The sequence below is a fragment of the Antechinus flavipes genome, chromosome 3 (genome assembly GCF_016432865.1).
Source record: "Antechinus flavipes isolate AdamAnt ecotype Samford, QLD, Australia chromosome 3, AdamAnt_v2, whole genome shotgun sequence".
Taxonomy (NCBI): domain Eukaryota; kingdom Metazoa; phylum Chordata; class Mammalia; order Dasyuromorphia; family Dasyuridae; genus Antechinus; species Antechinus flavipes.
Window position 1 is genome coordinate 567673989 of NC_067400.1, and position 23934 is coordinate 567697922.

A 23934-nucleotide genomic window follows, 5' to 3' on the forward strand; every position below is an offset into this window, starting at 1 on the left:
GGAAAATAAAGAAATGTACATTTATTAAATGTATCACAATCTGTAAAGTAGATATCATTAGCATCCATTTTACAGTTGAGAAAACTGAGATAAATTTAACTCTACTTTGCCCAGGATCCCACAGCTATTAAGTGTCTGAGGCTTGATTTGGCTTCAGGCCTTCTTCATTCCAAGGTCACATACTACCAATTGTTATCACCAGCTGCCTCCTTACTTATGAAGAAAGGTTAAGGGAGAGAAGTTTGGGGGACATGACATCTCTTTTCAAGCTAGTGGGGAACAGGTTAGAATTTGCTATTTGACCTCTCAAAGGGCAGAATCTGGAGAAACTGCTGGAAGGCACGGCAGACTCCCCCATTTTGGGGACTTTTACCTATCAGCTTGACACCTGCAATTTGGAGGAATGTCCATTTTGTGAATGGGTTTGCAGAAATAAGGGATTCTCATATTCCATTTTGTGTATCCTCTTGTGCCATTATTCTCCGAATGAGCCAATGGAGCCTTTGGAAACTGAACTGGAGAAAACCAGACCAGTGCAGGTACCACAAGTTGTAAAAATGCTTCACTGATAGGTAGAATTGAAAAGTTCCATCCTTACCCTTTATTGATACAGTTGTTTTGGATTTGAAATTTTGTAAAAGTTGAGCAGAAATTAATTGTATTAGAAAGTGTTTACTTTTCTTTCAGAGTAGAGGAGGTATTTTGGTTCTCTTAACTGGCAAACTCTTGGGCTCCCCTTATCCATCTAGTCAGTCAGCAATCATTTGTTAGTCATTTACTATGTGCCAAGTGCACTGCACTAAATCCTAAATGCAGAGAAGGGCAAAAACATGTTTGGCAAGTAGGCCCGGATAGCTGGAGCATAGGAATGGGGGGTGGGGAGGGGGGGTGGGAGGGGATGATTTAAAGCATCAGAAGATAGGAAAAAGAACCAGGCCCAGGTTGTGAAGAGCTTTCAAAGACCAGGGCTGACTTCCCCGCTGTCTGTAGAATAAGTATGTCACCACTGGAGAAGCGGCTTATCTCTGGTACAAGTATATTGATTAAGTATTTTAATATTTCAGTCACTAAAACAGCATTTATTAGTCTTCTATTGTGTGCTGAGAATAATATGAAGACAGTTCCTGCTCTCGAGGAGTTTAGTCTATGGGGGAGAGACAACATTTGGACAACTGTATGCAATTAGAGATGGGAGAGATTGAGAGGAGAAAAGGCTGCTGACAGAAGTCAGGACTTGGGCGCCAGATAAGCTAGGAGGTAGAAATGGGGGCAAGTAGTGATGAACATTCTGCTGCTCTGAGTCTGGGGATGGAGGTTTCTCAGTGTTCAAAGGACAGCAAGGATGCCAGGGTCTCTGGATTGTAGAATCCATGAAAGGAGCAGAACAGAAAGGAAGGAACAGGCCAGTTTATTCGGGGCTTTTAAAGACAAACAGAGGTTTTATATTTGATGCCAGGGAGCTATTAGAGTTGATTGAAAAGAAAATATAACCTAGAAGCATCATCTTCCAGAGTTCTAATTAGCCCAGACACTCTCTTGCTCTGTGACCCTGGACAAATCACTTGCCTCAGTTTCCTTAGTTTCTTCATCTGTTAAATAAGCTGGAGAAGGAAATGGCAAACCATCTCATTATGTGCCCAAAAAAACCTCAAAGGGAGTCACAAAGAGTGAGACATGATTGAAATGACCGAAGATCAACAAAAATAGCTTGATTGCTGAATGAAGGATGGACTCCCAGGAAAATCAGCCAGATGACTTTGGAGATGAGGACTTGCAGCAAGATGGAGTGCAATGCAGAGGGAAAATAGGAGGCACGAAGGAGGTTTTTTTAAAAAGGTGAAATAGAATTGACAATTGATAGGAGATTAATTGGTTAGGAAGCATTTAGTAAGCTCCTACTGATATGCCAGGCACTATCTATAAGAAACTGGGAAGATTAAAGTCAAAAGATGGTCCTTTAGAAAAGTTCACAATCTAGTGGGGGAGACAACTTGCATATAACTCTATACAGACAAGCTATAGACAGGATAAATAGTAAATAATCAACATGAGGTAAGAGACTGGGGAAATTTTCCTGTAGAAGATGGGATTTAACCTGGGACATGAAGGAAGCCCAGGGTGCCCAGAAATGGAAATGAGTGGGGAGCACATATCGTGCATATGGACAGAAAATACCTGGAACTGAGAGATGCATTGTCTTCTTTGAGGAGCCACAAGAGTGCCATTGTAATTGAATCAGAATATGTAGAGGCATGTAAGAAGATGTCAGCAGTATTATTCAATACTGTAAAATAACTAGACAGTGTAAAATATCTGACAGTGTAGCTGCCAAAATAAGCATGAGAACTATATGAATGTAAATATAAAAACACTTTATACAAATAAACTCAAATCCAAATAAAGTAAAATTTATCATTCATGGGTAGGTAAAGATGATAATTTTTATACAACAAATCTAATTATTCAATGTCATCCAAATTAAATTACTAAAAAAGTATTTTACTGAATTAGAAAAAATAATAACAATTTAGATCAAGAGGTCAAGAACTTTAAAGAAACCGGGGAAAACGGTGTAAAGGAAGCAAATTTAGTAGTATCAGACCTTCAACAATGCACTCCTTTTATAATATAGTTTAAGTATAAAGTGGATGGTTTTGATTTCATTAAACTAAAATTTTCTTGTATGTGTGCTGCCAAGAATAGAAGGAATGCAGAAAATAGGAGGGAAACTAATCTTAGTCGTCTTTGAGGTGGGGTGAGGGGAGGCAGGGGGAAAAATAAAGTAAAAAATGCACAGCAGAGAACAGAAAATCTACAATGAAGCAAAGAAAAGCTAGGCTTTCTTGAAATGGAACTTTATTGTTTTATATTCATGTTTCATGTTCTGCAGTGTACATGGCAATGTCTTCTTTTCCTTTTCTCATTTTTGTATTTAAGATTAAATTTTTTTTAAATGGTTTTAAAAAAAGAAAAAGAAAAACTAGAAGCCTTAAAAAAAAAAAAAAGATGTAAAAAATCTGGAAAGGTCAGGGCTGGGGAGCTATATGTCATGAAGGACTTTGAATAGCAAATAGAATTTTGGAGTTGTTAAGGAAATCACTGGAGTTTATTGAGTAGGACAGTGACATGGTTGGGCCTGCATTCTAGGAAAAATATTTTAGAAGCTGAATGTAAAATGGCCTAAGTGGGGATTGGCTGGGTCAGGAGGGAGATGTGGAGGGCAGCCTGACCAGTCACGGCACATTACATTAGTGCAGGCATGAAGTAATAAGCACTAGGGGTAAGCATCCCAGAGAAAAGAGCAGATGCAAAAACAAAGGTACAGGGGCTGCTAGGGGTGAAGTAGACCAGCCCTGGAGTCACCAGGACCCAAGTTCAAAAGCAGCCTCAGACACTTAATACTTCCTTGCAGTGTGACCCTGGGCAAGTCACTTAATCCCAATTGCCTCACAGAAAAGTCAAAGGTATTGCAGAGGCGACATCTAGAGACTTTTGCGGCAGATTGGATCTGTCAGGTGAGAAATAGGGAGAAGTCAAGGATGGCACCTAGCTGTGAGTCTGGGGGACAGAAGATTCTCCTTTTCAGTAATAGGAAGTTTGGGAGGAAAGATACTGAATTCAGTTTTAGACATGTCCTTTTGGACATGTTGGGTTTACGTGGGAGGATCAAAAAGGAGCTGAAAAAAGAAGAGGAAGGTGGAAAGCAGAAGCAGCAGGAGGCCAGAAGATAATGCAGGTTGGTTAGCCTGGACTCTTCCCAAAATAGAGGTTCCAAAAGGAAGCCTTCCCAAAAAGGAGATTCCAGTTTACTAATTGGAGTAGGAAGGCTGCATTACTGAAAGATGTTCTTTAGCCAGTAGATCCTATACCCCCAAAAAAGGTTCTAGGATGAGACAACAGTTTACACAAAGTCCAAAAAAAATTGAAGCTATATTTTATCAATTAGCTACATAAAACTAGACGTGTTAAACAGATTTCTTAGAGGGACGTTATCGTTGGAGGTGATGGCTCAGAAGGAAGTACACTGTATTACAGAATCATAGATGTTCACTTGAAAGGGTCCTTAGAGGCCATTTAGTCCAATTCCTACTTGGATAAGAATTCCTTCTGTAATACTTTCAACAAGTAGACAACCATCTTTTTCTTGAATACCTCTAGTGAAAAGTAATTTTCTACCTCCCTGGGCAGCCTATTCTACTTTTAGTCACTTCTAATTAAGAAAATTTTACTCCTGTTGTTCTGAAATTGCCCTTCTATATTTCTACCAGCTAGTCCTACTTCTTTCCTCCTGAGACCAAAGAGATAACAAATATTCTTCTACACTTGCAAACACCTATCAGCTTTCCCTGCCTCACACTCCCTCCCCAGTTTTTCTTCTGCCTGGTAAACATTTTCAGTTACTTAAACCAGTCCTTGTATAGTCCCTTCCTGTCTTGGGCTCCTCCTCTGGACTTGTTAATGTACTCTAGCTTGACGATGTCTTCCTTAAAATGTACCCCCAAAATGGAACATAGTATTCCTACTCGTGTGTACTAGAAGTGGTGTACTTGTTAAGAACTCTTCATCTTACTCTGGTTTCTCTTCAGATTGTATAAATCTTTCTCCTTTTACTAAAGGATACTCTTCATCCCTTAATGTAGCATATGAATAAACTCTCTTTTTTGGTTGCTGTGTCATACTGTTTATTGAGCTTTCAGCCACCAAGACACCACTCCCCATGTTTTCATGTCAGACGGTGTCCAGGTACCTCTTGTCTATCTGTACTAGTACAGCTGTTATTTTTTATCCTAAGTAAAACACCAAAATTATCTCTCAAATTGTGTTATGGTATATTTGACCTATTTTTCCATCTTGTCTAAATCCATAGTCATCCATATTAAGAGAATGGCATTGTGAAAACACTTGTTGAGAATTTGCTTTATGGGGCACCAGATTCCTACCATGTCCTAGAGGCAGGTCCTCATTTATTGTGGTGAACTGAATTGAATTATAATCCATCCTTCCTCTTTTTTTCAGCAATTTTTCCTTTAAAGACAAGACAGCATTACTAATTAGGAATAAATAGCACCTACTTCATGATATTTTTAGAGAACTTTCTTTATAGGCAACATTTTCTGTTGGGTTCAAAACTTAGGCCCTCAAATTGTTAATTTTCTGTTATGTGTTCTGTGCTTTGGTTGGATTAAACACCAAGCTCTTAAGAAAAAGGCACTTTTCCTTCTTTTTGTTGGCTGTAATTTTTTTCACTTAAACCCTATATTCAGTCCAAACAGTACTGTCTTCTAAAGCCAAATGATCTCATTGCCTTCATCAGCCCTGGCACCTGAACTCTGCTTTTATGGACTATCATGGGCAGAGAAAAAGCTATCTGGGACTTTTGAACTAAATGATTCTAGGATTGTTGAAGGCCTTTTGGACTATACCCCTGGTCATAGCTCCTTTCTAATCCCATCTAGTCTCTGGAGAATGATAGCTGACATCTCTAGATGCTGAGTTAGGTGCTCTGGTGGCATTTCAGACTCAGGGTCCAGAACCAAATGCATCATTACAAATTTGTCTCATTCTAATCCTTAGTTATTCTAATGCTTAGTTATGCTATCTTCAACTTGTGACTTTAGAGAAGTCATTTAATGTCTTTAGACCATAGGTTTCTCATTTAAAGAAAGGTGCTTGGATTAGATGATTTTAATAAATGCTCCAGGCTTTGAATTCTGATTCTCTTAAAATTGCTTCATTTGGATCATGTTTTTGTGGATTTGAAATTAGAGGTGCCAGGGTAGTTACCAAAAATAATGAAAATGATGTTTGCATATATGTGTATATGTGCACACACTTAACTTTTTAGCTCCATGATATCATTGGTGTAGAAACATTGCAAATTCCTTCCCACTACCACTATAACCTGTCTCAGCAACTTAAAAATAATGTGTATTACTACAGGAAAAAGATCACCCAAGGTTCAGATGATGATGAGCCTTTTTCTGATGAACTAAGTAAGGCTTTACATGATGAGAATCCCCTCTGCATTATAGCACAGCATTCAAGGCCTTCATGTTTATTTGTTGTTTAGTTTAGGTGGGAATTAGTATTAACTTTGATAGCATCTAAGCAAAGAATCGTAGGTTGACATTTCTCACTTAGTTCTGTAAATTCAATAAGGGCTTTTTGAACAGCCAGAGTGCCAAGTTAGTCCCTTAAAGGGCTTTGGAGACTGTGGTAGTCATTGGTAAGGCAGGCTTCAGAGACTGATTGCAGTGCGCTCCCTGTAGCTGTATGATCAGAACTCAGAGCTAGAAGAGTCCTCAGATATTATCTAGTATAAATAAGCAGCTAAATAGCTCCATGGAGAGAGCCTGGGCCTGGAATCAAGGAGACCCAACTTCAGATCTGGCCTCAGATATGTAGTAGCTATGTGACCCTGAACAAGTCACTCAACTGTTCACCTTAATCCACTGGAGAAGGAAATGGCAAACTATTCCAGTACCTTTGCTAAGAAAACTCTATAGAGAGTGTGGTCCACTAGGGTGACAGAAGGTCAGATAGAACTGAGCAAGTATAGTAGTTTTCAAGTCTTTTGGTCTGAGCATCTTCCAAAGATATTTTGTTTATGTTGCTTATATCTGTATCTTCTTGCCATATTAGAAATTAAAATGTCTTCATATTTCTTTGAAATAGTTTTGAACTTAGACCCCTGAGAGAGTCCTCGGACCACATGATAATCACTCTCTAGTCCAGAGGTCCTCAAACTTTTTAAATAGGGGGCTAGTTCACTGTCCCTCAGACTGTTGGAGAGCCGGACTATGGTAAAAACAAAAACTTTGTTTTGTGGGCCTTTAAATAAAGAAACTTCATAGCCCTGGGTGAGGGGGATGATCGTCCTCCGCTGCCGCCTCTAGCCCGTGGGCCGTAGTTTGAGGACCTCTGCTCTAGTCTGTCTCCTCCCCCCCCCCCAATGTTATACTTGAGGTCCCTGAAGTCCAGAGACATTATATGACATGCTTCAGGTCACATAGCCCCTAAATCCAAATCCAAAACAGTAGTTGCTGTTGCACTGGGTTGCAAGGAGCCTTTCCTGATCTCTCTTAGTGCTAGTGCCTTCCCTCTAAGACTATCTCCAATGTATTCCTCAAGATCTCATTTGTGGGGGGGGGGGGGGGGGGGGAGAAGATCTCATTTGTGTATGATTGCTTGCAGCTTGTCTTCCCAGAGAGCAAGGACTGCTTTCTTTATTATAGCTTTAGTACTTAGCATGGTGCCTGGTGCATAATAATTGCTTGGTCAGTGTTTCTGACTTGACCTTTGTAGGGCACCAATTGGTGTGATGAGGAAGCTAAAGTGATTTCTACCAATTCAACAAGGATTAAAATTAGGGGAAATGATTAAGTATCTATTTCTAGTATTTATAATTCTCACATTAAGCGAACAAGGGAAAACTTGCGGAAAAGTTATCTATAGATATTGTTCACAAGTAGCCTCTTAATTTTAAACAGTTGTCAGATCATTTCCTAATCATTTCAGTAAGCCCTGTGATGACATAGACAGAATGTGTAGGAGCCTCTATTGTGAACTGACCCAGTTATCTGGTCAGAGTAGTGACTCCCATTGTCTTTAGGGATTGGCGTGATGACTAGTTTACAAATAACATTCTGGGTGCTTCATGCTGTCAGACCTGTTTCTCCCTGCTTTCTCCTTTGCTCTAGACAAACTGGATCAGGCTTCTAGAAGCTCAAAAAGCCATTGTCAAAAACCAGAGTAGATTTTGTTTAATTTTCTTGTTCATACAATTTAGATTGGGAAGTGATCTTTAAAGATCATGTAATCCATCTCCCTCATTTCATAAATGAGGGAATTGAGGCTTAGAGAGAGAAGTCACTTGTTCAAGATCAATGTGTTCTTTCAAAGTTCCTTAGGGAATGTCTTTCCCAGAACTATATTAATGTGGCTTTCTTGCCTCCACTAGCTCATCTCATCTTTCTCCCTCTCCTAGAAACCGAAGAATTATTGTTGGTTTGCTTCCATTTTGAATTGACAAATACCCTATTTAATGTCTGTCTTTAAGGGCCCTTAAGTCATCTTACTGACCCTGCTTTTTACAGATAGTATTGCCTTTAGCTGGGAAAGCTTCATTTCAGCCTTACTGGTAGTCATAGAATCAGTAATCCTAAATGTAGTAAATCATGAATCCCATTTTCAACTTTTCAAGGCATTACTTAAAGTCTTCTAAGGATGGAGCAGCTAGGTGGTGTAGTAGATAGAGCACCAGCCCTGAATCAGGATCACCTGAGTTCAAAATCTGGCCTCAGACACTTAACACTTCCTAGCTGTGTGACCCTGGACAAGCCATTTAGTCCTAATTGCCTCAGCTAAAGAAAAAAAAAAAAAAAAAAAAGACTTCTAAGCATAAGGAATCTCATCCCTAAAGCAGCCTTTTTTCACTCTTGGACAACTTTAGCTATTAAAAAGTTTTTTATGTTGAACCAAAATCTGCCTTCTTGTAGCTTGCAATCCTTGGTTCTAGTTATCATCTCAGGTACCAAGCAAAACAAATCAGATCTTTCTCCTGTATGATTACCCCTCAGTTATTAGAACACAGCAGTCACCAGGCCAAGCCTAGTAATGAATCTTAAGAAATTTACTGATCCAATCTCCTCATTTTACATATGAGGAAACTGAGGCAAAAAGTAAAACCACTTCTCCAAGGTCCCACACATAATGTCAGGATTTGAACCTAGGCTCTCTGATTCTGATTTCTGTATTGAGTTCCTTCAGAAGCTGTTTTTCTGCTGTAATTCTTCTTGGTCTTCTCACTATAATGCTTTCCATCTGCTAGACATGTGCCAGTTTGTCAGTTTCCTTTTTAAAACAGCATTCAGAGAAAGATACAATTCATTGTTAATAGTGGGCCTTTGAACTTTGAACTTTTAGTGGGCACTAAGGTGAACATGAAATGATATTACCTGTTTATTTATATTATGCTTGATACAAACTGTCAGCAACTCAGTATGTGAAGAAGAGAACAAGTTGGGGACCATTGTAGGTAGTCAAGACCCTTTTTTTCTTGCATCTCCTTCTGAAATAACCAGGATTTGGGTATAGAGAAAACAGAAGTGAAGGTTCTGCTCAGAAATGGAATCCTCAGGATATGGGAGACAAGATAGGCATCTTGGAAAAGAACAGATGAAGAGAGCAAGGTGATCACTGTCCAGAGATTTAAAGACATTTGTGGACAAGCAGTTAGATTTGTTCTTTTTGACCCCACTAGAATCAGTGGAATGGAAATGGCAGAGAAAGCAGTTGAGTAAAGGAAAAAAACCTAAATTATTATCACTGTTCAGAAACTCCTCCAGAGCTGTCACATTATTCATCCCTGGAGCACTTCAAAGTTGAGTCTTGCTGAAGTATAGAAGGCATTTTTAATGTAGAAGGCATTCCCATTTAGGAGCAATCTAGATCAAATGTCATTCTAAAAAATCACTTTCAATTCTTAAGACACTTTAAGGAAAAGCCCAACTTAATTTATTGACATTCGCTGAAAAAGGTCCTTTCACGACGATCATGGAAAAATTTCAATCTGAACTTGGTTCTGCTTCAGAAAGGTAGAATGATACTAACATTCACATGGTAATTCATTCAGAGAGCAACTTCTGCATATTCTCTTCATGATTTTTGGAGGAAAGAAGCCTATCTAGATTTTCCCCATTTTGCATATGGGGAAAGGGAAACTGGGGTGAATTGCCTTATATGATAAAACTAGTAGGAAAGTGTGAGGATTTCAAAGTTCTTTGTTCTCCTCCTGAAAAACAACAGGGGCTGATAACAGCTACTGTGTGATCCTGGGCTGGTAACTTCCCTGCCTCAGCTATTAGCACCTGCCTCAGAATTATTGGGAGAATCAAATGATATTGTGTATGAAAGCATTTACAAATCTTAAAGAAGTGAGAGCTATAAAAATGTGAACTATTGTTACCATTACTGCTGCCACCCCATAACAGAATGGTTGAAGTTTAACTGAGGGACAGGCTGGGCAGCTTCTTAAATACAAGAACATTTGGATCTCAGTATTAGACTTATAGGTATCCGATCTGTTCAGACCAAACCTATTGCACTCCATTATGTTGTACATTGGCTTTGATAATCTCTTCTCATTTCCTAAAAATAAATTAGAAGATACCTGTAGGGAATGCTAAAGCTTCAGGGCATTGACAGAAAAACTGGGACGGCAGCTTAGTTGAAACCTATACCATGCTACTTTGTGGGAAGGAGGTCCTGTTCCAGGCCCAAAGGGAATACAGCGATGAATGAAAAGCATGATTCCTACCCTCAAGAAGTTTTCAGTCAAGTAGGGGCAGTGAGACATGTATGCTACTATAATGGAAGGTAGAATGTGATGTACCCTGCTATAGGACAGGTAAAAAAGTACTTCTCAGTTAGAAGAAAGAGTTGGCATCTTAACTGAATCTTAAAGGATAGATGCTATTTTTCCAGGTGGAGATTTAGGGATAGAAAAGATATCACAGGGGCTTGAGAGGACAACTTAAGCCAAGACATGGGAAAAGAACCCTGAGTAGTCCAATTCAATACATAGGAGGCATGAAGGGAAGCATTGGCAGATAAGGCCAGAAAGGTAGACTGAGGCAAAATTTTGGAGAGCCTTGAATGCTGGCCAGATAAACCCCATACTTTATTTGGTAAGTAGTGGAAAGCCTTTGAATTTTTTTATTAGAAGAATGATACCCTCACAATAAGAACCTTACTTAAAGTAGCACAGAATGAATCAAATGAAAGAGACTGGGGGCAAAAAAAGAGACTAGACTGCTCAGATAATCTAGGTTAGAGACTGAATGAGAGTGATGTCATGAGGACGAAAAATTTGTGTTTGAGACATGAGGATCATGTTGGAAGTGTGGGGCCAAGGGAGAAGTCAGACGACTGAGTTCTTACCATTGTGTTCAGTGCTTTTGTCAAAGTATGATACCAGTTGATTCATATTTGAAACACACAACCAAGATCTCAGCTGATTTTTTAAAAAGCACCAATGATAGAATTTACAATGTTCACGTCAAAGGAAATAATGGGCTTACTACTGTACTACTAGTCACACCACTGTTTTAAACAAATCACATCTAGAGCCCTGCTCCTGTGTGCCACATTTTAAGAATGTCTTAGACAAATTAAAATGTATTCAAATCAAGATTATGAGGATGCTGAAGGGTCTGGCAACCATGTCATATTGCAGGAACTGGAGATATTTGTTTTGGAGGAGATGGCACTTAGGAGATACAATAGACAGTCTTCAAATGGTTGTAATGCTATGATTTAGGCAGAGTGGTAAAACTTATTCCTTATTTCAGAGAATAGAATTTAGCCTAATACATAGAAAGAAGATTTTGAGCTATCCAAAAAGATTGACTGCACTTCAGAATAGTTTCCTGTCATTTGGAAGTGTTCAAGCAGAATCTGGATGATGATCTGTTAAGATGCTAAGGGGGATTGCTGTATTAGGGAAAGTTGGACTAGATGGCATGTAAGGGACCTTCCAAGTTCTAAAATTCTGTTGTTCCATATACAAAAGTGCTAAGTTTTATAGTTACAACCACTTGAAAATTGAACTCCCCTAGTCTGATTGAGATGAATCCATTCCATTTGAAATAATTACATTTGGAGAAAGAAGAGATGGAGCACTATGATTTCTCTCATCTCTATAGATGCTTGTGTCTTTCAGTACCATATTCTTTGATCATAAAAAGATTTGAGCTAGGACTCTAAAACCAGCAAATTGATCAAATTGAACCTCTCCCATCTAGCTACCCATGTTTCAAATGTACTATCAAATAAGGTTTACTAAATGGTCTCTGAAGTCCTTTCTCACTCTGATGAAACATGATTCTGTCATTGCTTTAGTACCATGATGACTCCTGAACAGATGAATTGGCCCATTCCAAAAGAAATTCAGCAACTAAAGTGAATTTCTTAGAAATTGACCTAGTGTGTAATATTGATATGTCTTATATCTCGCTTCAAAGTTAGAATCTTTTTGTCGTTCATAAAGTAGCAATATTAAGGATTGAATCTGTACAGGTCCAATATGAGGGATAGACTGAATAAACTCTTCTAAGCAAAAGTAATTTCCTTAAATGTAGCTTCTCACCTCTCTCCTACTAAGTTACTAGGAAATTGATTTATTTTTAAGTGAGGTCTGTAAAAGCTTCTCCCTCTGAGTCGTTAATAGATTTTTTTCAAGAGATGTTTTAGGAGGCAGTTCCTAAAAAAGAAAATTAACAAACATTTATTACTTAAGCTTACTTACTATGTGCCAGGTTTTAAATACAAAGGTGGATGATGTTAGCAGTTCTTTCTCTCCAAGAGACTTCGAGCATTGAGCCCTGAGCCTAGAGTCAGGAAGTCCTAAGTTCAAACCCAGCTTCAGGTACAGGTCACCTAATTCTGTTTATTTCAGTTCCCTGAACTGAAAAATAGGGATGATAATAATAGCACTCTTCTTCCAGGATTATTGTAAAAATCAAGTAAGATAATTGTTGGTTTTGTTTGTTTGTTTTTAACTGTATTTTAGTTTTCAACATTAACTTTATAAAATTTTGATTTCCATTTTTTTCCCCTCTCCAAGATGACAAGCAATCTGATACAAGTTATAAATGTACAATCATATTAAACATATTTTCATATCGGTCATGTTGTAAAAGAAGAATCATCACAAAAGGGGAAAACTTCAAGAAAGGAAAAAAATGAAGTTAGTATGCTTCAAACTACATTCAGATTCCATAGTTCTTTGGATATAGTAGCACTTTTCTTCATGAGTCTTTTGGAATTAAATCATTTTATTGCTGCTAAGAGTTATGTCTATCAAAGTTGATCATCCCACAGTGCTACTGTACAATGTTCTCCTACTTCTACTCACTTCATTTGACACTTGAGCTAAGGAAAAAGCTAAGATCTAAGAGATAAAGGTGGAGAGCTAGTACCTTCTAGGGTACTAAAAGTAGAAGGATGTTGAAGGACAGTTAGTATGAATACCAGGGGAAAAGAAGGTGGGAGTCATTTCTAAGTATCAACAATTAAGCCAATATGGCTGGCCCAGTAAAATATATGGAGGGATAAATAAGAAGGTGGGAAGGAACCAGATTAGGAAAAGCTTTAAATGTTGTTCCCCCCTACCAAAAAAAAAAAAGAAGAAGAAGAAAAGAATAGGGAAACACTGGCATTTATTGAATAGGAGGATGGAGGGAGAGTTAATATGATCAGACCTAGAAAAATTATTTTGGCAACTCATTGAATTTGGATAGGTAAGGAGAGAGACTTGAGTCAGGCAATACAATTAGGAGAGTGTTGCAGTAACCTAGTTGAGGGCTGATGAGTGACTGAATTAGAGAAGAATGACTACAAGTAGAAAAGAGAAGTAGACTAGTTATGTTGCGGGGGGGGTGGGGGGTGAAAAAATTTGGTAACTGATTGTATATATAGGGTGAATGAGATTGAAGGAAGGGTCAAAAATTATATTGATGGGTGATGGTGCCCACCACAGTAATTTCCAAAGAAAGGGCAAATTTCAGAGTGCATGGCATGACAATGACATATTGAGTTTCAAATATCTTGGAGACATCCAGTTTGAAATATCCAACAGGTAATTTGTATCATAGGATTGGATATATAGATCTAGGAATTATCTTGGGAGCAGCTAGGTGGCAGGCACAGGGTAGAGAATTCCAGACCTGGAAGCTGAAAGAAACTCATTGTCCTTAGTTCAAGTCTAGCTTTAGACACTTCCTAGCTGTGTGACCCTGGGCAAAACCTTGTTTGCTTCTGTTTCCTTCTCTATAAAATGAGCTGGAGGTGGAAATGGCAAACCACTCCAATATCTTTGCCTTCAATAAGGCAATTTTTGGAGGTTTCCAAAAGGGGCCACGAAGTGTCAGGAAATGACTGAACAATAATAAGGAATTATCTGCATAGAGATGCTTGAACACATGGGAACTGATGAGGTCTCCAACTGAAAAGGAGAAAAGAGCCCAGGATAGCACCTTGAGACATTCCCATAATTAGTGTTTATGACATGCATGAAGATCTAGCAAGAGATCCTGAAAAGGATCAGACTAATAAGAGGAGAACCAACAAGAGTACAGTATCTCAGAAACTGAGACAGTGAAAGTAATGAACAGCATCATATGTTTAGAGAGACCAAGGAACTGAAAAGAATATTTTATTTGTCAATCGGATCATTAATAATTTTGGAAAATGTAGTTTCAGTTGAATTATGAGATCGGAAGCCAGAGGATTTAGAAGGCAGGAAGAAGAGAAAAGGAAGTGGAGACATGAAATGTAAAAACGACTTTTTCGAGGAATTTAGCCAAGAAGGAACTGGAAAGAAAGTATTAAGGCTCCTCTCAATACCTACTATTACATAAAATCATTATCTCCTGCCTTCGGAGAAATTTCCAATTCAAGTGCAAACTTGTCTAAATATAGGCCACACTCCCTCTCCTATCTCTCTAAATTTGACTAGTATAAAATCAGAGGATAGCCTATACTCATGCACATAATTTTCTGAATCCTTCTGGAAGGGTTTAACTCCATGTCAGATAAAAGAATTAAGTTACTCTTATGCAACTAGATTTTAACTTCTTGCAAGGAAATGTTTTTTGTTATTGTTATTTCATTTCTTTCCTTTTGTTAATAATAGCTTTTTATTTTCAAAATACATGCAAAGATAGTTTTCAACATTCAGCCTTGCAAAATCTTGTTTGAAATTTTTCTCCCTCCTTTCTCCCAACTCCCTTCCCCTAGATATCATGTTATTCAGTATTATGTAATTCATTATATGTTAAACACATGTAATTCTTCTATACATATTTCCACATTTATCATGCTGCACAAGAAAACTTAGATCAAAAAGGGGGGAAAATAATAAAGGGGGGAAAAAAGCAAGCAAACAACAACAAAAAGGTGTAAATACTATGTTGTGATACACTTTAAGTCCCCACAGTTCTCTCTCTGATGGCAGATGGCTTTCTCTATCACACATCTATTGGATTTGGCCCGAATCACCTCATTGTTTCAAAGAGCCACATGCATCATAATTGATCATCACATAATCTTGTTGCTGTGTACAATGTTCTTTTAGTTCTACTCACTTCACTCACTCTCACATGAAGAGAGTTCATGTAAGTCTCTCCAGGCCTCTCTGAAATCATCCTGCTGATCGCTTCTTATAAAACAATAACATTCCATTACATTCATAGACCATAACTTATTCAGCCATTCCCCAGCTGATAGGCATCCACTCAGTTTCCAATTCCTTGCTACTACAAAAAGGGCTGCTACGAACATTTTTCCACATGTGGGTTCTTTTCCCTTTTTTCTGATCTCTTTAAGGATATAAGCCCAATAGTGAGATTGCTGAATCAAAGGATATGCACTTTTGGATGTCCCTTTGGACCTAGTTCCAAATTGCTCTCTAGAATGGTTGGATCTATTCACAATTCCAACAATAATGTATTAATGTCCCAGTTTTCACACATTCTCTCCAACATTTACCCTTATCTTTTCCTGTCATTTTAGCCAATCTGAGAGGTATGTAGTGGCACTTTAGAGTTGTTTTAATTTGCATTTCTCTAATCAATAGTGATTTAGAGCATGTTTTGGTATGTCTAGAATGGTTTTAATTTCTTCATCTGAAAATTCTGTTCATATCCTTAGACCATTTATCAATTGGAAAACGGCTTTATATTCTTATAAAATTGAATCAATTCTCTATTTAATATTTTAGAAATGAGGCCATTATCAGAATCCTTGGATGTAAAGTTTTTTTTTTTTTTGTTTTGTTTTGTTTTGTTTTTTTATTACCAGCTTTCTGCTTCCTTTCGAATGTTGGCTACATTGGTTTTGGGAAACCAGTTTTCAAATTTGTTTTCTGGCATTTCAAAAAATACTGCATTTCCAATACATGGGAGAGTAAAAAAAAAAAAAAAAGCCCTGTTGTGGTTATTTTCTGAGGACTGATGCCTAGCAACAATGTAAATGTTTATTGAAAACAGCAATAATCATTTAATCATTTAAAATGAATAAAACATCTTTATTTTCCTAAGAAAAATATAAAATTTCACAGTGAATTTTTATAGTTAATTGTGTGATTTTTTTTTTTCAGTTACATGTTTTCAAAATCCTATTGAAAAACACCATTTTGAAGGTTCAACCAGTATCGATACCAATAGTTTTATTCCAGTATCAAGTGCTTCCTGAAATCCAGTGGTTCCACTAGCCATTGTATATTCTGTTTTTTAAGGAGCCTACTAGGATTAGATTGTTGCTGGCTCCTTAGATAAATTATCTTCCATTCTTGTTCTCTTTTAAACAGAAGGGATTAAACTAAATTATCTGCAAGAAATCACCCTATAATGGGGAGGTATAAGAATAGGCATTTTATCAAGCTGTTCTCCAATTGATAAATGGTTAATGGATATGAACAGACAATTTTCAGATGATGAAATTGAAACTATTTCCACTCATATGAAAGTGTTCCAAATCACTATTGATCAGAGAAATGCAAATTAAGACAACTCAGATATCACTACACACCTGTTAGATTGACTAAGATGACAGGAAAAAATAATGATGAATGTTGGAGGGGATGCAGGAAAACTGGGACATTGATGCATTGTTGGTGGAGTTGTGAACAAATCCAACCATTCTGGAGAGCAATCTGGAATTATGCCCCAAAAGTTATCAAACTGTGCATATCCTTTGATCCAGTAGTTCTACTACTGGACTTATATCCCAAAGAGATACTAAAAAAGGGAAAGGGACCTGTATGTGCCAAAATGTTTGTGGTAGCCCAGTTTGTAGTGGCCAGAAACTGGAAAATGGATGGATGCCTATCAATTGGAGAATGGTTGGGTAAATTGTGGTATATGAATGTTATGGACTATTATTCTGTAAGAAATGACCAGCAGGATGAATACAGAGAGGCTTACATGAACTGATGCTAAGTGAAATGAGCAGAATTAAGAGATCACTATATACTTCAACAGCGATACTGTATGAGGATGTATTCAGATGGAAGTGGATTTCTTTGACAAAGAGAAGATCTAACTCAGTTTCAATTGATCAATGATGGACAGAAGCAGCTACACCCAAAGAAAGAACACTGGGAAATGAATGTAAACTGTTTGCATTTTTGTTTGTCTTCCCGGGTTATTTTTACCTTTTGAATTCATTTCTTCCTGTGCAACAAGAGAACTGTTCAGTTCTGCACACATATATGGTATCTAGTATATACTGTGACATATTTAACATGTATAGGACTGTTTGCCATCTGGGGAAGGGGGTGGAGGAAGGGAGGGGAAAAATCGGAACAGAAGTGAGTGCAAGGGATAATGTTGTAAAAAATTACCCTGGCATGGGTTCTGTCAATAAAAATTTATAATTATTTAAAAAAAAAAAAAGAATAGGCATTTTGAAGAACCCAAAGATAAGGCATTTCAATTCCCAAGGGATGTATTTTTTGACTTGTGATAGACTTCTGACATAGTGAACAGATAGTTGACCTAGAGTAAAGACCTGGGTTCAAGTCCTATCTCTGACATCTATTGGCTGCGTGACCCTAAGCCAATCACTTAAAATGTTGTTCATCATTCCCTTCTTGAAGAAGACCAAAGGCATTACAAGAGTGGTGTGTTGACTTGCAGGTGAATTGGATAGCCTCACTACCTCCTCCAAAAAGACAGGTGGTGGGAAATCCCTTAAAGCCCAGGACTACTTATCTGTTATCTTCTGCACTTATCCAGAGGTCTGGCTGGAGAAGGAACTTGATCAGTCTTCCACTTATGCTTTTATTCCAAGTCACTGATTAAAAGCATTGGACACCAATCTAAAACAGATCTCTGCTGTATGCTGTGTGCCTTTCAGGTTGTATTGTTTTGTTGATCACAACCTATTTGGTTTCCTTAATTCATCCAGGAATGTTTTTTAGGAAATGCCTTAACCCAGAGCTAATTGTATCTATAGTTAACTGTTACTGGAAATATTTACTTGATAATAGCTTGAAAGCTGTGGTGATAGGATGGATACCCCTTAAGACCACTATCTCTAGTCATCAGTTATGTTAATGTTGTACCTCCTCATCCAGTTTTGTCAGAGAAAGTTGGAAAGACTGGAAATTTAGAGCTATAAAGGACTTTCTACACCTTAGAATCCAGTGACCTTCTTTGAAAAAAAGAAATAAGAGTGGAGACTTTGAAATACCCCCTGTCAGGCAGCAAACTCAAACAGGCCCAAATGCTTCACCTAGGTGGTAGACTAAATAGCAGTCTTTGAGAAAAACTGTCAAACTGAGCATACCCTTTGACCAGCAGTGTTTCTACTGGGCCTGTATCCCAAAGAGATCTTAAAAGAGGGAAAGGGACCCACATGTGCAAAAATGTTTGTGGCAGTCCTTTTTGTAGTGGCCAGAAACTGGAAACTGAGTGGATGCCCATCAATTGGAGAATGGCTGAATAATTATGGTATATGAATGCTATGGAATATTATTGTTCATAAGAAAGGATCAGCAGGATGATTTTAGAGAGGCCTGGAGAGATTTATATGAATGGATGCTAAGTGAAATGAGCAGAACCAGGAGATCATTGTACATGGCAGCAACATGATCGATTCTGATGGATGTGGCTCTTTCTAATAATGAGATGACTGAGGCCAGTTCCAAAGATCTTGTGACTAAGAGAGCCTTCAACACCCAGAGAGAAGACTGTGGGAATTGAATGTGAATCACAACATAACATTCTCACTCTTATTTGATGTTGTTTGCATGCATTTTGTTTTCTTACTTATTTTCTTTCCTTTTTGGTCTGATTTCTCTTGTGCAGCAAGAGAATTGCATAACTATGTCCACATGCATTGGATTTAACATATATTTTAACATGAATAACATATATTGAATTGCTTGCCATCTAGGGAAGGGAGTGGGGGGAAGGAGGGGAAATCTGAAAAAAAGGTTTTGCAAGGGTCAATATTGAAAAATTATCTGTAGGGGCAACTAGGTGGCACAATTGATAGAGCACCAGCCCTGAAGTTAGTAGGACCTGAGTTCAAATCCGACTTCAAACACTTCCTATCTATGTAACCTTGGGCAAGTCGCTTAACCCCAATTGCCTCAGCAAAAAAAGAAAGAAAGAAAGAAAGAAAATATTAGCTTTAATTTAAAAAAGAAAAGAAAACTTGTCATAAAAATGAAGAAATATCTAATGATAATGTCATGAAAATGTATTTGGTACAAACTACCCACATATGAATATTTTTATAGAGATACTTAGTGAAGGAATTAATAGTTGAAATGATCTCTCTTTTATTTGCTTTGTCAGCTTTGGATAAATATTTGGTAACTTTTATTTGTCTGCTTGTTCAAATATGATTAGTTATAAACTCTAGATTGGATGCTGCTAATGCTCAAGCAAAAACAATGATAGAGGAGTAGTTGCTAGGGGTGCCAGGGACTGAAGTTTGGGTTCCACTGGTAAGGCACTGGTTGTTAGAGTCTTATTAATTCAGACTTAGAGCTTGGCTTATTTGCCTCCCTTTAAAAATCCATGATTTATCAAGCCTTGGACCTGGTATTCTTCCCTATTTCATTCAACAAATCTCTACTGATCATCTTTTATGTGTAAAGTCCAATCTTGAGAGGGAACATAGAATTGAAAAATGATGCAATCTCTGGCCTTACACAAGGCAAAGTGAAATAGAAGGAAGAGAAGGCTTCAGCCTGGACTATTAATGATTCTTAAAAGTGGGTAATGCTGGAGCTGAGCTTTGCTTGAAGAAAAAAAATTTCAACAGGTGTAGAGTATAGAAGAAGTTCTAGTTATAGGGAGGGGGTGGGTGGCCCATTCCCACTTAGGAGCAACTGACTGGAATGCTTGAAGGAAAATAATGTGGAATAAGACCAGAATGGTCAATGAGAGACTCAAATGCTAGATTAAAGAATTTATTTTATCTTCCTTGGCAATAAGGTAAAACTAGGTTTTGGCTTCTATCTTATGCTCTTTTTTTTTTTTTCTCCCTGAGGCAGTTGGGGTTAAGTGACAGCTAGGAAGTATTAAGTGTCTGAAACCAGATTTGAACTCAGGTGGTCCTGACTTCAGGGCTCTATTCACCTAGCTGCCCCTGGTTTTGGCCTCTAGTGACAGGTTGATTTGAAGGTGAATAATGGTAAAACATTCAGGTGATATTGGACTGGAGATTGAGAGTGATCCACAAAGAGGTAATAATTAAACTGTGGGAATAGATTGAATCATTGAAAGAAATTATAGTGAAAATTGGGCCAAGAACAGAGTTTTAGGGGACATCCACATTTAGTAGGGTCCAAATTGGTGAGTCAGAGAACCTGTTCTTTATTCTACTTACCTATAGTTCCCTTTTCCCCAAAAAATTTTTCCATTTTGGAGTTGGTTGCATATTAAGGCCAAAGTTTCCATACCAGCTTTAGAACTGTGTCACTTTGTTGTCTAATAGTGGGGCTGTTATTTTATTGGCCAACTTAATAACAACGTTGTCTTAGCAAACGGCTTTCTAATGATAATTGTGCTGTTTGCCCAAGGACTGAGCTTTATACTATCCTAAAAATTACTGGGGAAGTACAAAGGGAATGAAGGGGCAGGCAGAGAAGGGGTGACTTAATTGAGGAGGCTTAATAATTTGAGGGAAGAGTTCAAATGCTAAGCTATCTGTTTATTAAGGGGAGTTCTTCATTAATTTCTCCCATCTCCCTTCCTCGTGCCATTAAATAATTATATTAATGTTATAAGACCTATAACCTCACTTGGTCTTCTGAGATGTACAGCGTATACTCAGCAATCAGTCTTGATTTAAACCCTTAGCATTTTCTGAGTTAAGTGCAGCAAGTGGTAGCATTTCATTAGAAAGCCTCCCTTTTCAAGAACTAACTGAGCTTGTTGCCTGGGTGATGATCATAATTAAAGAGACTGATTGGCTTCCTGTTTATAGTCTCCTGGCCCAGCCTCCCCTCCTGGAAGATCATCCTGTCATTAGCTGAAAAATGAAAGTTAGCTTCCTTATCTACTCAGTGCAGCTGTTTAATAGCCTCCCAGGCAAGCTTGCTTCAGATGATTGCTTCCTAGATGGAAATAAGTCACATTTGTAAAGCCCTTTATGATTATAAAGCAGTCTCCTCACAACTTCGTCAGCTAGGTGGTCCAGATATTTCCATTTTTCAGATGCAGAAACTAAGGCTCAGCGATGGAACAAGATTTATCCAGGATCTCATGGTTAGGTAAGTGTTGGAGCCAGGTCTTCCTAGGAGTTCATTAGAACTAGAATTCAAGAAGCTCCTTTTATAGATGAGGAAACTGAAGACCTAAGAGTGTAGGGAGCAGGAACAAAGCCAGATTGTGAGTCCAGGGGCATCTTTGATGGAGGGAGAGCAACTTAGTTGGGCTGTGAAGGGCTTCATAGGAAGGGAGAGATTTCTTCATGAGTAAACCATTAATTTCTCAATTGTTGTTAATGTGAATTGTGTAAATTTTTTTTTTTGCTATAACATAATATCTATGAACATCTTTTTAAAAAAATCTCTCCTTTTTAAATTCCTTAGAGTGCATATCCAATATTAGAGTTACTTTATCAAAGGGTATTTCCCACTTTTATAATATTTGTTAAGAGTTAGCTCTCTTGGAGACTGCAGTAATTTACATTGTTCCCAGCAATGTATGCATATTTATTTCTCTAAGCTCTAAAGAATTTTCATTCTTTAAAATTAATTTTTGTATCAAATTGAGTTTGTCTGAAGCATATCCAATGTATAAGTTGAGTAATGCCATGGATGTGGAGTCAGGGTCCAAATTAGAATCTTAGCTCTAGTACTTAGGGTATCTTGAATGAGTCATTTACTCACCATAGACCTCAATTTTCTCATGTGTAAATAAAATTAGTGCTTTAAACAAAATCTCTAAAATTTCTTTCCAACTCTAAGTATAAGTTTAAATAGAAGAATTCCCCAAAGGTATTAAGCTACTCTGGGTGTAAGATACTCCACCAAGTTAAACAGATCCTATTTATAGGTGATGTGCTACTTTCAACAAGCCTGAGAACATTTAAGTTGCCTCATTAAATGTGAAGCTACTCCAAGGTTATATAGTTATCCAGACTAAAAAAAAATAAAAATAGGAATAAGAATGCATGCTATTCTTGAGGGGATCATCACATTTTTATCCTTACAGGTACTCCTATGTAGAGGAAGGCAGCTTCTCCATACTTACCTCTCTCCTTGTGGGGTGTATGTGTGTGTGTCTATGTCTGTGTCTCAGTGTTACACTTATATTAGCTTAGATTATCTCCTCTTCTCCTTTACTAATCAGTCACCTACCTTTCTAATCATAATTTCCTGTATTTCAGTTAAGAAATTGTAAGAAATTGTATAGTGGCTTCAATTATCCCAACCTCCTCTTTGACAAACACTAATATCTCATGTGTTTTGCTTTTACTTAACACATTTTTTTCAATTAAAGAAAATCTTCCTTCTCATTCCTCATCCCCATTGAAGAAAAAAGGAAAATATATGGTCAAGCAAAACAAATTCCCACATTGGCCATCTGAAAAAAAAAAATTTAACTTTTTAAATTAAAACTGTTTTTTTTTAAACATATGCATAGATATTTTTAACATTCACCTTTGCAAAGCCTTGTGTTTTTTCCTTCCTTTTCCCCTTCTTCCTTAGATAGCAAGTAATCCACTATGTTAAATATGTGCAATTCTTCTATACATATTTCCACAATTATCTTGGTGCGAAAGAAAAACCAGATCAGAAAGAAAACAAAATGCAAGCAAACAACAACAGAAAGTCAAAATACCGTATTGTGATCCACACTCAGTCCCCATAGTCCTCTCTTTGGGTGCAGATGGCTCTCTCCATCACAAGTCCATTGGAATTGGCTTGAATCACTTTATTGTTGAAAAGAACCTCGTTCATCAAAGTTGATCATCACATAATCTTGTTATTGCTGTGCATAGTGGTCTTCCGGTTCTGTTCATTTCCCTCAGCATCAATTCATGTAAGTCTCTTAGGCCTTTCTATAATCATCCTCCTGATCATTTCTTATAGAAAAATAATATTCCATAACATTCATATACCACAACTTATTTAGTCATTCATTTATTTAACCATTCTTTCCAGTTTCTTGCCACTATGAAAAGGGCTGCTACAAACACTTTTGTACACATAGAACCTTTACCCTTTAAAAAAAAAAAAAAAAAAAGTTAACCTGCACTCTGAATGTCGCTTCTTTGTCAGGAGGCAGGCACTGAGTCTTCTGGAGTTGTGCACAAACTTATCTTGTTAACATCAGCTGCATTCTTGTGTAATATCTCCATCATGAATTTTGCTCTTTAGCCAAGTTGCATTATTTAGTATTCTTCATACTCAAAAATTTCACATCCCATAGCCTTGGTTCATATGCCCTCATACTTTGAATATTCTTCTCATCTAACTCTTGGAACACCCCTAGCTCTCTTTAAGGCTTAACTTAAGTATTACCTCATTTTAAAAACTTTTTCTGATTCTTTTTCCTGGTTTCAGGGCAGTTAGTAGCACACTGCTTAGAAACCAGGGTCTACAAAAATCTTGTTTTTGAATTCAGCTTCCAGCCTTTACTGGCTCTGTGACCCTAAACAAGTCACTTAATCAAGATTTTCCTCGGTTTCCTCAATTGTAAAATGAGGATAATAATAGCACCTACAACTCAGGGTGGTTGTAAAGATCAGATGAGATATTTGGAAAATACACTTCTTTAGCACAGTGCCTAGCATATATATAAATGCTTACTCCCTTCTCTTTCTCCCCTCATTCTCAAGGTTGTTATTACTTACCTCCTCTAATACCATGTTAAAAAAAAAAAAATTTTTTTTTTTTTTTTGGAG

The 23934-nt window shown here is 37.5% G+C and overlaps 1 protein-coding gene across 7 annotated transcripts in view; it reads left to right on the forward strand.

Moving 5' to 3' along the window:
* The window catches only part of KPNA6 (karyopherin subunit alpha 6), a 61512-nt gene that overhangs the window by 1705 nt on the left and 35873 nt on the right, over positions 1-23934 (forward strand). For 4 of the 7 annotated variants that reach the window (XM_051987816.1, XM_051987817.1, XM_051987819.1 and 1 more), the window contains exon 1: positions 21163-21292. The exons of 1 other annotated variant lie outside the window; for it this stretch is intronic. In XM_051987816.1, the coding sequence (XP_051843776.1) occupies positions 21259-21292 (34 nt within the window). In that variant the 5' untranslated portion in view covers positions 21163-21258. Of the gene's footprint in view, positions 1-21161; positions 21293-23934 lie in introns of those variants that run through there. 2 more of the 7 variants (XM_051987821.1, XM_051987820.1) reach the window with 1 other exon arrangement.